Source organism: Euprymna scolopes, chromosome 35 (genome assembly GCF_053919585.1).
Source record: "Euprymna scolopes isolate OS-2025 chromosome 35, ASM5391958v1, whole genome shotgun sequence".
NCBI classification, from domain to species: Eukaryota; Metazoa; Mollusca; class Cephalopoda; order Sepiida; family Sepiolidae; genus Euprymna; species Euprymna scolopes.
Genome location: NC_136516.1, coordinates 13243840 through 13257733, shown reverse-complemented (window position 1 = coordinate 13257733; position 13894 = coordinate 13243840). Strand labels below are relative to the sequence as shown.

At 32.7% G+C, this 13894-nt stretch overlaps 1 protein-coding gene across 1 annotated transcript in view; it reads left to right on the top strand.

The window, feature by feature from the left end:
• Positions 1 to 12779, top strand: part of LOC145259694 (uncharacterized protein F13E9.13, mitochondrial-like) — a 136036-nt gene extending 123257 nt beyond the window's left edge. Inside the window, exons 5-6 of the mRNA XM_080117363.1 lie at positions 385 to 512; positions 12183 to 12779. Coding sequence (XP_079973489.1) covers positions 385 to 512; positions 12183 to 12382 — 328 coding nt within the window. The 3' untranslated portion in view covers positions 12383 to 12779. The remainder of the gene's footprint in view (positions 1 to 384; positions 513 to 12182) is intronic.
• The last annotated feature ends 1115 nt before the right edge of the window (positions 12780 to 13894 follow it).

The window sequence follows — 13894 nt, the reverse complement described above, 5'->3', positions numbered from 1 at the left end:
TGTACACACAATTATTTTTGAGGAACTGAAGATGCGGAAGATTTGCACAAATGCACCAGTTTACAACACAACCTTACCAAAGACTATTTGACCAAGACGGGCATCAAGACAGTTCCTCACCCTTCGTATAGTCCATACCTTGCTCCCTGTGACTTTTGGCCATTTCTTTAACTTAAGAAAAACTTTACAGGCTGTCGTTATGAGACAATTGATGGGATGAAAGAGTTATTGACAAGCTCACACAAGAAGACTACCAAGGGACCTTCCAAAAGTAATTGGAACGGTACAACAAGTGTATTGCAGCCGGTGGAGATTACTTAAAAGAGGACTAGAGTTTAAGGTATGTACTATCAATAAAACTGTATCTTTCTCTTTTTTTGTTAGTGCCCATACAATTACGAGTGATGTAGACATCATCGAAACGGCAAAAGCTGCCCAATTCTTTCTGAGTGACGGTGTCATCGTGACTGGAACGGCGACAGGTGCTGCAACAGACGAAAATGAAGTTCAAGGTAAGAAAATTCCTGGCAATTACAAAACAAAGCTTAAAGAAATTAGTGAAAATTACTTGCTCATAGCGTTTGGATTCTGTGGACTACTGTTCTCATCTTTCTGTTGAACTCAGGAATTTCGCACAAAATTTTGAGTGGACTCCTGGTGTAGTGGATAGAATGCTTGGTAAAATTCAGTTGTAAAATAAAATACACTTCTGGAGTTTAAAGTTTCAATTCTCGGTGTGGATGACGCTCAAAATACAATTGTGAATGACTGAGTCATAGCTGATGGAATGAGAACATGCTACCCCTGTGGATTAAATAAAGGGTTCCGTTCAAAATTCCGTGCAGATTTCCAAGTTTGACAAGACACACCTGAATAAGATTGGAGGTTACATAAACTGAAATGCAAAAATGACACTCAGGATAAGAGCAATAGTCCAAAGAATCCAAATAATACGAATTATCAATCCTTATCTCAAAAATTTTGAAATGTAATTACTTGTTTTATTATTATATATATATATATATATACTAGCAAAAGTACCCGTCATTGACTGGGTTCAAAAACTGATTTATGAAAGTATGATAGGTTATGAAAAGGAAGGGTTGTAAAGAGATAGATTCGAATTTGGGGGTATCAAAACCAAAGCAAAATATGATGAAAGTAAAAATAAAATAGATAAACCCCATAATTTATTATACCATACCTGTTCACACTGATACACTTATCACAATATTTTGTGGATCTAAATTAAAAACCTTGTTAAACTTTGTGACATATTTCCATTCTATGGAGGTCAGGCGCGAATGAACACTCCATAATTTTATTATAGCATATTTCTTCAAACTGAAACATAATTATCAAAGTATACTTATGCAGATAGATATGAAAAGTCTTTATTAAAGTTTGTACCTATTTCCATTCTATGGAGGCCAGATGCGAATGCAGACCCTACAATTTTATTATACCATCCCTATTTAAGTTAAAACATATTTATCGAAGTATTATTATGTACATCTATATCAAAAACACTTGTAAACGTTTTTTTTTTAATTTTTAAATTTTTATTTCCATACTTTTGTGGACCAGGCGCGTACGCAGACCCCACAATTTTAATGTATCATCATTATGCCAGATCAAACATACCATCCCCGTAAACCGACTTGCACTGCACTGCACTGCCCTGCCTCGTAACCCCTTCCTTGATGCATGCAGGTGCAAGCATTGTCAAGGGAAGTCAATGGGTTTGATCTATGTTAGCCTCAACCCTTTGACCTCTGTGCACTGAACTTGACACAAACAAGTTGTGTTCAACTCAGTATCACGTTAACTGTGTTATTGACATACAATGTTTATTTGGTTTCGTAATTCAAAAGTCATAAAAGTGCTGGTTGTGTTATGTATTGGGACCCTACGACAGTAAAAAGGGAATATATCAACTAGTACGCAAGTACATATCAGGATAACCTGGTGGCATGCGGAAATAGACCCAGTGCAGCTAGCCTGATTGTGGCAGGGGTTCAAAGGGTACCTCCCTAGATCAGTTAATTTTTATTGTATACTTTTTCAGTAATGTCCTTTTCTCATATTTTATTTCGATAAATCGCTTCGCAATAAAAATACTGGAGAAGAATAAAAGTGAAAGACCTGATTTACCTTGTTACCGTTTCCAGTAGCGCTATGCCGGAAATTAGGAAGTAACATTAGCTGACTATAATTTTTTATCGTAATCCTTGCATAAAAATGGTGCAAAACTATTCTGTGGGCTGGAAAGGGTCCAGAAAAAAGACATGAAAAAACTTAGTATTTAGTAGAAATAACATCTATTGAACATAAAAGCAAAAACAACGAATAAGAAATATGGTTATATGTCAGTCCGATTGCCAAGTGTGTATGATGTGTACATAATGTGAGAGACATATTCTTCCAGTATGAAAGAGTTCATTGTTATCTGTAAGGTGGTCACCACAACAGAATCTATCCATATTACACTTATTTTTGGTTGTTTTTTGACCTTGGAGTAGCATTTTTTTTTTGCTACTTACATCAAGTGGTTTCATACCTTATCTAGAGCAATTTTCATTAAAAAAATGTGTGAGAAACATATTCCTCCGGTCTTTATGTACATGAAAGAGTTCATTGTTATCCGTAAGGTGGACACCACAACCTCAAGGAATTAATTTTTCTAGTTTAATATAACTCATAGCTCTATTTAAGAATGTTCTTTTTCATATATTGCATAAATGTAACAGAGCCGCTAGCACTGGTAGCAACAGCTGCTGCACAACACATATGCAAATGACCAAGCCAGTGCACAAAGTGACGTCACAGAGGAGGAAGAGAAGAAAAAGAACAAAGAGAGAAAAAAGTGCACCATGTGACAAGGATCAGGAGAAGAAATTGCATGCTGTGGAAGAAGAAGAACGTTTGGTCTTTGGTGGCAAGAGACTTTTATCTTCATGACAGATGAGATGAACTATGAATTTTTAAATGAGAGGCAATGCATTATTTTGGAAGAATAAATGCATTTCATTACAACTGATAAGGCTGAACAGAATTTATTTCCTTTTTTGTTTTCCTTTGCGACTGTCTCAGATACAATGTGTTGGGTCAGAGTGTTAAAATGTAATTGAAGAAGAATAACGATTATGTTACATAAAGGCTGAGTGTTGCTGGGAATTTACTTTGTGTTGGACTTATTTGATTTTCAACAAGTTGCAATCCAGTTGTAAATTGTAGAGTACAAAAAAAGCCCATCATCCAAAATACAACGCACACATACACATACAGACACACACACACATGCGTACATGCATTCGCACACACATGCACACACACACACATGCACACACACACGCACATACATACTCTTGAGTTGTAAGCCATATTTAGTTTCAGAAGAGTTTCCGAACGAGGCATAAAATAATGACTAAGTTCAGCATTTTACCCCCCCCCCCATTTAGCCCCAAAAGTCCCCAGGGGACGTCAAATCCTGGTGAAAATGAACAAACAGTGCAGTTTTAGGCGCTAACATATGTAAATTTGAGTTCTGCACTATGCAAAAAAGAAATGACTAAGTCCATCATCCCCTCCGACCCATTTAGCCATAAAAAGTCCCCAAGGTCTTAACATATTTAAATTTGAGTTCAGCACCATGCAAAACTGCTAAATAGCCATACACAGAAAATTTTGGACAAATATGGTAAAATAGTCCCAAGTTCTGTATATATACGTTTTTTTTTTTGCCGTCTGTAGCATCCTCAGATTTTTACAGAAAGCTAAAAAAACGGCCAAGTAGCTGAAGCAATATTGTAACTTAACAGAAAGATACGGTAATAAAAAATAAAACGTATATATATATATATATATATATATATATATATATATATATATTAAAATGACGAATTCTCAGTGGATAGCTGTTCTGTACAGGTTCCGGACTTTATAATTTTGTAGCCAAAGAGCAAAAGATCCTTGTCTTGTTGACACAAAAAAAAAAAATATGCGCAAGGTTCAATTTTTATAGAGCAATTCTGGTTTCTGATTGATTGATAGCAGAATGTGAATTAATTTGATTCATCAGTTCCTAGCATCAGCATTTATAAATAGGATCTCCCAACTTTGAGGAAGCATACCTCGATTATGAGTGAAAGATATTGCAACACATACAAACACATACATGTATTCAAACACACACACAGAGACATATAAACACTTGCATAAACACACACACACTCACATGCACATACATACACACACATAATTATACATACATACATACATACACACACTCAAACACACAAACACTCACACATACACAAACACATGCACACACAGACATACATGCACTGTATCCAAGCAAACAAGTAAGTGAGTATCCCTCTTTCCCCAAAAAATATTGGGGAGCAGGAGGTTCTTGATTGCTTCAATTTTCCCGAGCAACACCGAGATATGAGCTTTGCTAGTTGCAAACGAAATACTTAATCAATCCTGTATTTCAATTTCCAATTGCAACTCTTCAAACAATTTTCATTTTGAAATTGTGTATACCAAACATTTTTGATTCAGTTAGAAAAATATCTAATAAAGTGAAATGGATTTTATCCTGTACAAGTCACTACCATAGTTCAGTACGCACAATTTGAGTCACATGAATGTGATTGTGTCTGATCGTTCAAGGTTAGGCATGGAATTTCTTCAGTTAATCTTCTTTTCTGGACAATGCCAGGATACAGGCCAGCTAGTGAATTATAAAGTAAAAAAAACACCACACACATATACACACAATATGCACATACATGCACACAACACTCACATCGCACACACAGACATATACACAACACACCCACATACCACACATACATATATATGTATATACAAAACACACACACATACACGCACAATGCACACACACAATGCATATAGCACGCAAATACACGCACAGCACACACGTACAAATCGCACACACATAGATATACACAACACACACATACCACACATATATAATATACAACATACACACATGCATGCACAATGCACACATATAACGCACACATGCACATAGCACTCACATACACACACAACACACACGCACACATCGCACATATATACATATACACAACACACACATACATACATATACAACACACACACATACATGCACAATGCACACACACAACACACACACAATGCACGCACACAACACACACAATGCACACACACAACATACACACAATACACACACACAACACATACACACAATGCACATGTACTTGCACTGTGTCTAATCAAACAAGTCAGTGAGTATACCCCCCACCCCCCAAAAATTTTAGCAGGAGTTTCTTGGTTTTGTAAATTTCCCAGGCAACATCACGACACGAGTTCCACTAGTTGCAAATAAAATATTTAATTGATCCTCTCACTTTAACATGTAAGACTATTTTATTACGTACCGCGTAATACAGCAAGATAAATTAATTTCTGTTGGTGTTTAATTTCGTGTCTTACTTCCGCTGTGATGAATGATACGTAAAGGGAATGTCTTCCAAGTTAATCTCTCTTAATCTGATTAATTTCAGTATGGATTATCACCAGTCGGTGTCTCTTTTAGATAGAATTACAGATCTAGATATTTTCCTTCCGGCTCAAATGTAAACAGCTAATTTATAAGACAAAGCGACTGTCACGTGTGTTGGCACCGGTAGCGGAACTGGGTGAGTGAAGAAGGATAAGTTGGCGCTCTGCTAGCAGCATGGTACCAAATCAGAAAACAAATTTGAGATGCTAAAACCATACACAGATCAAAATTGGTTTAAAATCCACGACCTACCTTTTCTTTCTCCATGAATATTAATTAATGATTATAATTGATTTTTAAGAAGGTAGTTAGTTTTTTTAAATGGTCACGTCTTCATCACATCCTCCCTTGACTCTTGAGCTACGACGGTATTTTTACACACATTGCCTACGGTGGGTGTGAATTTTTTCACATCACATAAAATCAAATCTAGGGTCTTTTGAAAAAGAATTTTTTTTTTTATCAAAAAACAATACAAACATTCAAACACGAGTTTCAAGCATAGGTTTCATTCATTGATTAATGCAATTAAGGCAAAGAAAAATTCCATATTCCTTGAAGACGCCATTATTGCAGTTGTTTGTAATAGAAAACTACGTAGTAATTGTCTGTATTTTTTAGATGAGATGTTTTCATTGATTGAGATTGAACGAAGGCAGTGAAAAGTAACATTCAAAACAGAGAATCAACAACTATGTCCCAGAGCCTAGCTGGAGTCTGAACATGGTACCCCCGTAATAATAATAAAGGGTTGGGTTCGAGACTCCTAACAAACGGTTACCCAGTTCGATACAAAACACCTGATGAAGGCTGGAGGGCAAAACGGCCGAAACGTTGTGACTATAACAACCAAGACGAGGAAGTCAGTCCGACAATCTCAATCAAAGAAAACTAGGTGTTAAAAATTTAACAGCCAGCATAGCCTAAGGGTTAAATAGATGGCACCTTAATACCTCGCAGAATTCATTGTAAGCATAGCTGGTTTCATTTGAGTAATTCTGTTAACGGACACTGCTATTTTTCTTTGTGCATTTCATTTATTTGATATCAATAAGAGTGACAAATAATTTTGTTAAGTATTATTTTTATTGTTCGGACTACTGTTCTCACCTTTGATGTTATTCTAACAACATTTCGGCCCATATAACCTCTGACCTTCTTCAGGTGTATCTTGACAATACTTCTCATTAGGGAATGGTGAAAAGGGTGTCTTTGTTCTTTTTTTTGTTGAACGATTCAAAATAAAATCCTAATCTTTAAATTATATATATATAAAAAAAAAAAGAATTAATAAAATGCACTCATTTACAACAAAGATATTTTATTTGAAAATGGTAAAGTTACTTACGCACCACTTTGTTTAATAAATTGTGATGGAGTATTACCGTGTGAGCTAAACTTTCGATTAGGATTAGCTTTGTAGATGGTTCCACAATTAATCAACAATTATTTTATTTTCGACAATCAATCCTGTTTTGTTCAAAAGACGTATAAAAATATGATGATATACCTCTATTTATTGCGTGGATTGTTCGAACTACTCTTCTCACCTTTGGTGTTATTCTCATATTTCGGCCGATATAACCTCTGATCTTCTTCAGGTGTATCTTGACAATACTTCTTATTAGTGAATGGTGAAAAGAATGTTTTTCATTCTTTTTTCTGATGAACCGAAGTTATTAGAATTCAAAATGTGTGGTGCATTCATGAAATGGAATGAGCATCGAGTCGTTTCCATTTTTGTATTCCCTTATCAAGATACACCTAAAGAAGTTCGAAAGTGTTATATCGTAGATTATATGAATAACAAGTCATTACTGGGGTTGTACAGAAAGGGTTTATTTAGGTAAAAAGGTACACACATTTCTAAGCGTCCATTGACAGCTTAGTACTAAATTCTGTCTCCCACGTGAGGAGTGTTTGCTTGTCTTTTTATAGACGTAACAGTCCATTCATTTGAGGGGTGTTGGATCAGTCCATTATATCAGAAAGTTATATAAGCTGAAATGTTGCAAGAATAATACCCAAGATGAGAACAGCAGTCCAAATAATCCATATTATAAATCCTTATCTAAAAAAGATTCAGAAATATTGTTATGGTGTTAAATGGTAATAAAACGAAAGGAACACAGGACTTTTAGAAACAAACATGTATTCACATATATTATAGGCAAGGCGGGTGGAGCAATACCATTCCTCTGTTGGGGGTTTGCACATTACCTCCTTGGCCGTATACCAATCTCTTACTGCCGGGCACCGGTACTCGTTACCGGAAGTGACGTCACCAGAGGAAGTGACGTCATGAGATTGTTCATTAATCCCATGGAGGGGCGTCTCCAACAAATATTATATCTTAATTGTCAGTATCGATGATTGAGCAGGAGTTAGTCACAAAAAATAATGCACAGAAATTGATGGGACGATTTCCTTGTACCTAATCACCAGTTTCAATTTAGTTTATATAATAGTTTTTGACAGGGTTTTCTTGCCTGAGCTAACCTTTCGATAAGGATTACTGATGATTGTACATAATTCTTCCCCTAAGAAAAAACAAAAAAATACATAAAAATCTGTATGTTGTACATACCCATGATGGAAAAAATATTGTACATAAAAAAAATCATGCAAATTGATCAAGTAGTTTTATTTTTAAAGAATTTCTTCCCTATGAAAAAACAAGAATAAAGAAAAATCGGTATGTTGTGTATATACTACTATTGCGACGATTAATCAGAATCGGAAAAATGGGAACTTTTGGGGGGTATCAGAATTGATATCGAAATCGGAAAAATTTGTACCTATGTTCCGATACCAAAAACGATTCTTTTCATTGTCTGCTGGTAGTAATAAATATTTATTGATTTTTAAGTAAAACTAAAATTTATAAGTCAACCCCCACACAAGTGTGTTTGTATGTTTGAGAAAATATTTGCACATTTAACATATATTTTTATAGTGATCAGGGGAAAGAACAACAATTTTATAGTTAACTAGACTACCCTTGACCCGTTGGGTCAGTATGTTATATTAGCTATGGAATTAATGCATGAGCGTGACACTGATTACGTAAAGAAAATAGTTTTTGTGATATAACAGAAACATTTCTATGAAAGGGTATTAAAAATGAAAAAAAGAATATAGATAGATTTCTATGAGTCGTTCTGTTTATAATTGTTTATTTTTGAAAAAAAAACTTGCAGCCATTGAATTATAAGTGGTTTGTCATACTTATAGGTAAATCTGCACTATTCAAATTTTGATATATCGTTTAATTTAAACGCGAAAAAAAAACAATTGGGATGCTGAAAACGTACACAGTAAAACAATACATTGTAAAATGCTCTTATGGTTGTCAAAGGTTAAAGTAGATTTATTCGTAAAAAAATTGCGTAAAAATAACTTAAAATACGGAAATGAACGATGTAAAAAAATGCAGAAAGTATTAACAATTATTTAGATAATTTAAATGCGAAAAAAAAAAGCAATTGACATGCTGAAAACGTACACAGTAAAACAATACTTTGTCAACGGGTCAAAGTTGATTTATTTGTGCGAAAATTGCGACAGTATACTTGTAATAAAGAATAGTTGCAAAACATCCTCACCCTTCCCATATTAAATAATAATTTCTAAATAACGTTAATATTTCAGGTCAAATTCTGCAAAAGTAGCGATTTGTGTTTATTTGTTTACGCTGTTATGGGTTTATGTTTATGTACACATGTGCAACCGGAAGTCGTAAACCGGATGTTGGGTTACAACACTCGTTACAAGGTCATTTGAGTTTTATAATTATATAGATTATTAAAAGATCAATAAGGAATCAGAATCCGCAATTGTATCAAAATCAGGAATTTAGTAAGGAATTGATAATTGTATCAAAATTGGGAAAAATATTGGAATCGTTGCATAACTATACAATTTCAAGTTCAAAATGATAATCACCAATTTCAAAATGGACTTATTTTCAAGTTAAAAAATTAATCCACTTCAAAATGGATGAATCAACTTCTAAATGAAACAATCAACTTCAAAATGGATTAATCAATTTCAAAATGGAAAACAACCTCAAAATGAGAAATAATCAACTTCAAAATGGATTAATCAATTTCAAAATGGAAAACAACCTCAAAATGAGAAATAAACAACTTCCAAATGAAACAATCAATTTCAAATTGGAAAACAACTTCAAAATGAGAAATAATCAACTTTTAAATGAAACAATCAACTTTTAAATGAAACAATCAATTTCAAAATGGATTAATCAATTTCAAATTGGAAAACAACCTCAAAATGAAAAATAATCAACTTTTAAATGGAACAGTCAAATGCAAATTCAGATATATTTTTTAGTAAATTGATAATTCTTTTTTCAATTAACTTACCCCATTAGTAAGCAAATTGATATAGGAATTGATAATTGTATCAGAATCAGTAAAAATATTGGAATCATCCCATAACTAGTAAATACTCAACAAATTTTTAACCATCACCTAAAAAATTCCTAGACATCTTTCTTATCAACAACAAATTTAACTTACAATGAACGCCTCGGCAGTAAATATAACAGTGGCACAGCTTTTTAAGGATGGAATACTGTTGCCATATCTGGGCAGGAGCTGCTAGAAAGGACTTGTCCTGCCTTGATAGAGTTCAAAATAGACTTCGTAGCCTCGTAGGAGGTGTCCTTTTCTCTTCCCTGCAATCTCTATCTCACAGAGGAGATGTTGCGAGTTTGTCTCTGATGTATCGTTATTTTCATGGAAAGTGTTCGACTGAGCTTCAGTCTATGGTCCCCCCTCGCCAAACTTTCACAAGAGACACTCGTCTAGCTGAAAACACTATCAATAATTCTTCCCACTCTTTATCTGTGCCTAAACCTAAACGTAGATTCCATGAACAAAGCTTCTTTTTTAGAACTGCACGCCTGCGGAATTGTCTTCCGTTTTCCTGCTTTCCGGCTGACTACAATATGGTTGTGTTCAAGTCTAACGTAAATAAGTTCTTGATGAGCCGTTCCATATAGGTTATCAAATTTACCGAATTTTCATTACTAATGATTACTATGGTGCCCAATTTCTACTGTACACTCTTTAACCCTTATCCCTCAGTGGCTTCTTGGCCTTGATAACGTGGTGATGCTTGTGTAAAAAAAAAACAAAAAAAAAAATCGCTTTTTAATCACCAAATTATATTTCATATTATTTGTATTACTATCCTGAGGCTTATTCACACAATGTTTGAGTCGATGCAACCTCCAACCTTCTTCAGGTGTATCTTGTCGAACTCTGGAATCTTTCTGGCGAACTTAGGAATTTGCATAGAATATTAAACAGCACCCTTTATTTAATCCATGACGGTAGCATGCGCTTGTTCCGTCAACCATGACTGGGTAAGAATTCCTAAGTAATTTGCTATTGCATTTTTACCGTCGCCTGCACTGAGGATTGAACCTTCAAGTGTAATTTATAACTGAGTTTTACCAAATACTTTATCCACTACATCATGGGTCCGTGCGGAGAGATTCCTGAGGTTGGCAGAAGATTCCCCAAGTTTGACAAGGTGCACCTGAAGAAGGTCGGAGGTTTGGTCCGTCAAAACAGTCTATATCATGATAACATGAGTCCGCATAAGCCAAATAATACGATGAGAAGACAAGTAAGACACCCATCTCATTTGTCTTCACTTTCTTTGAGACATTTTTTTTTCTTTTTTTTTTCTTTTAGCTTTCTATACCAATTTATACGTTTTTTTTTTATTTTCTTCTCTTCTAATCTGTATTTTTTTTATATCTTCATTATTATATTTTGCAAACATCTTTGATGGTTTTTAACATCTTTCAACCATTTATTTTAGTATCTAGTTTCACACTCTTATACTTCCCGAGTTTATACAAAAAATATATATTTTTTGAAGGTACATATATCCCCATATAATATCATCTGAGTTTTTTCAAATAACAAACTCAATGACTTTATATCATTTAATGACTGGCCTTGAATAAGACCCGAGGTCTCTTGTCACCTGACGATATTTTTAAGACTGAAACAGTAAATTTATTGTCGCGACTTATGGTAATTTTGTTTACCTAAATTGAATAAAATAATATCTTGCTCTTTTTTAACTGAGTACTATCAACAACTTTGTTGAAATTCGATGATTCGATGGTTTTTACTTTGGGATATTTTTAACCTGGAATATATATATATATATATATATATATATATACATATATATATATATATATAATTTTGAGATTGCTATTGCAAAGTTTACTTTCATATAAGCTAGTCTGCTTGATGAGGTCTCTAGTTACTAAAAACTAGCTGATCGAAACATGCTCATGACTGTGTAGCAATACATTACTGCTTATGTAAAACAATATATATATATATATATATATAAAACAGAACAAACCGAGTTATGTGTTCATCAACGTTTCGTCTTTATTTCGAGACTTCCTCTGAATGAAATAAAGACGAAACGTTGATGAATACATAACTCGGTTTGTTTCTTTTTATTTCTCTATTTAGTTGTAATACTATTCCCATTATTTTTCATCACATATATATATATATTATGCATTACTTTTTTCTTTTTATTACAGCTGTTCTACAAGCTGTTGACATTCCTGTGCTAGTTGGATCCGGGATCACTTTAAATAATGTGTCCAATTTTCTTGAAGCAAATGGTCTCATAATTGGTTCTTATTTCAAGAAGGATGGAAACTGGGCAAACGATTTGGATGCAGAAAAAGTGACTGCCTTTATGAAGAAAGTGGAACAATTGAGAGCAGATATTAATTAGAATCAATTATTTTTAAATATTTGGTGGTTGTTTACACTAGTGATCTTTTAAACTGACGCATTTCAGATTAAAACATTATTACATACTTGTAATTATTTTTTTACTGGATTATATTTTTGTAAATTTTGAAAATTGATACTAATTCTGACATGGCACGTAAGTATGTTATGTATTACTCAGAAATGTGTTGGCTTAAAACATCACACACAAGCATGAAATATTTTTCTTGCAAATGATAATTCATCTAAGATGATGTTCCCAAAAGTAATGAAATACTAGTCTTACTTATTTTACAAATTTTTGATGACTGATTATACCATTTATTTTTTTCTATTATATTTTTATAGGTAACTACATGATGATATTGCTTGAGATATTTTATACAAAAAAAAAAACAGTAATTGATGATTTTAACCAGCCAATTTTCATTTGTTAATGTTGTGCCATGTTATTGACAATATAATAAGATACTTTATTACAATTTATTTTTAAAATCATGTAGCCTCGATTAGATATTTCTTAATTGTATGCTTACATCAATAATAAAAAATAAAATTTATTAGTTATCTATTTTAGTCAGCAGATAAACAATTATAATTTCCCAACTACATAATAGTCTATCCCTTTTTTATTTTTAAAATCATGTAGCCTCGATTAGATATTTCTTACTTGTATGCTTACATCAATAATAAAAAATAAAATTCATTAGTTATCTATCTATTTTAGTCAGCAGATAAACAATTATAATTTCCCAACTACATAATAGTCTATCCCTTTTTTATTTTTAAAATCATGTAGCCTCGATTAGATATTTCTTAATTGTATGCTTACATCAATAATAAAAAATAAAATTCATTAGTTATCTATCTATTTTAGTCAGCAGATAAACAATTATAATTTCCCAACTACATAATAGTCTATCCCTTTTTTTTTTGTTTTTACAATTACTTGACTATCATTGTAGTAAGTAAACATTTTTGTTTATAACAAATATTTAATTTTCTTTTTGTAATGATGTAAGCAGCATTTATTGTTTTATTTTTTACATACTTTGACTGTCAACTGAAATTAATTGATTTCCTAAATTTTACTTTTATTTCTTTTTCTTTTTTTTTCTTTTTTTTTCTATTTTCAATGCAAATTTTATGAATTTTTTTCTTTACAATTATTTGGAATAATTATCTCAAAGGAACTAATGATAAACCAAATTTTATTTTTACAACAAAAATACCAAAGATCATTTTTTATGTTTGATAAGTTAAAGCATTAGTTTTTATTGTGATTAACAAAACCTCTTATTGATTTTCAAATTATTAATAAATATATGGATAATAATAATGCTTGAAATCCAAAATTTTGATCTGGTTAAAAAATTTTCACCATAAAATAAATCACAATAATAATGGAATAAATTATTTGATTTTAGATAAAATAATTTTTTAATTAAATTTGTTTTATTTTGTTTCATTTTTACTTTTTTTTTCACTTTAATGATTAAATAATTTTTCAATT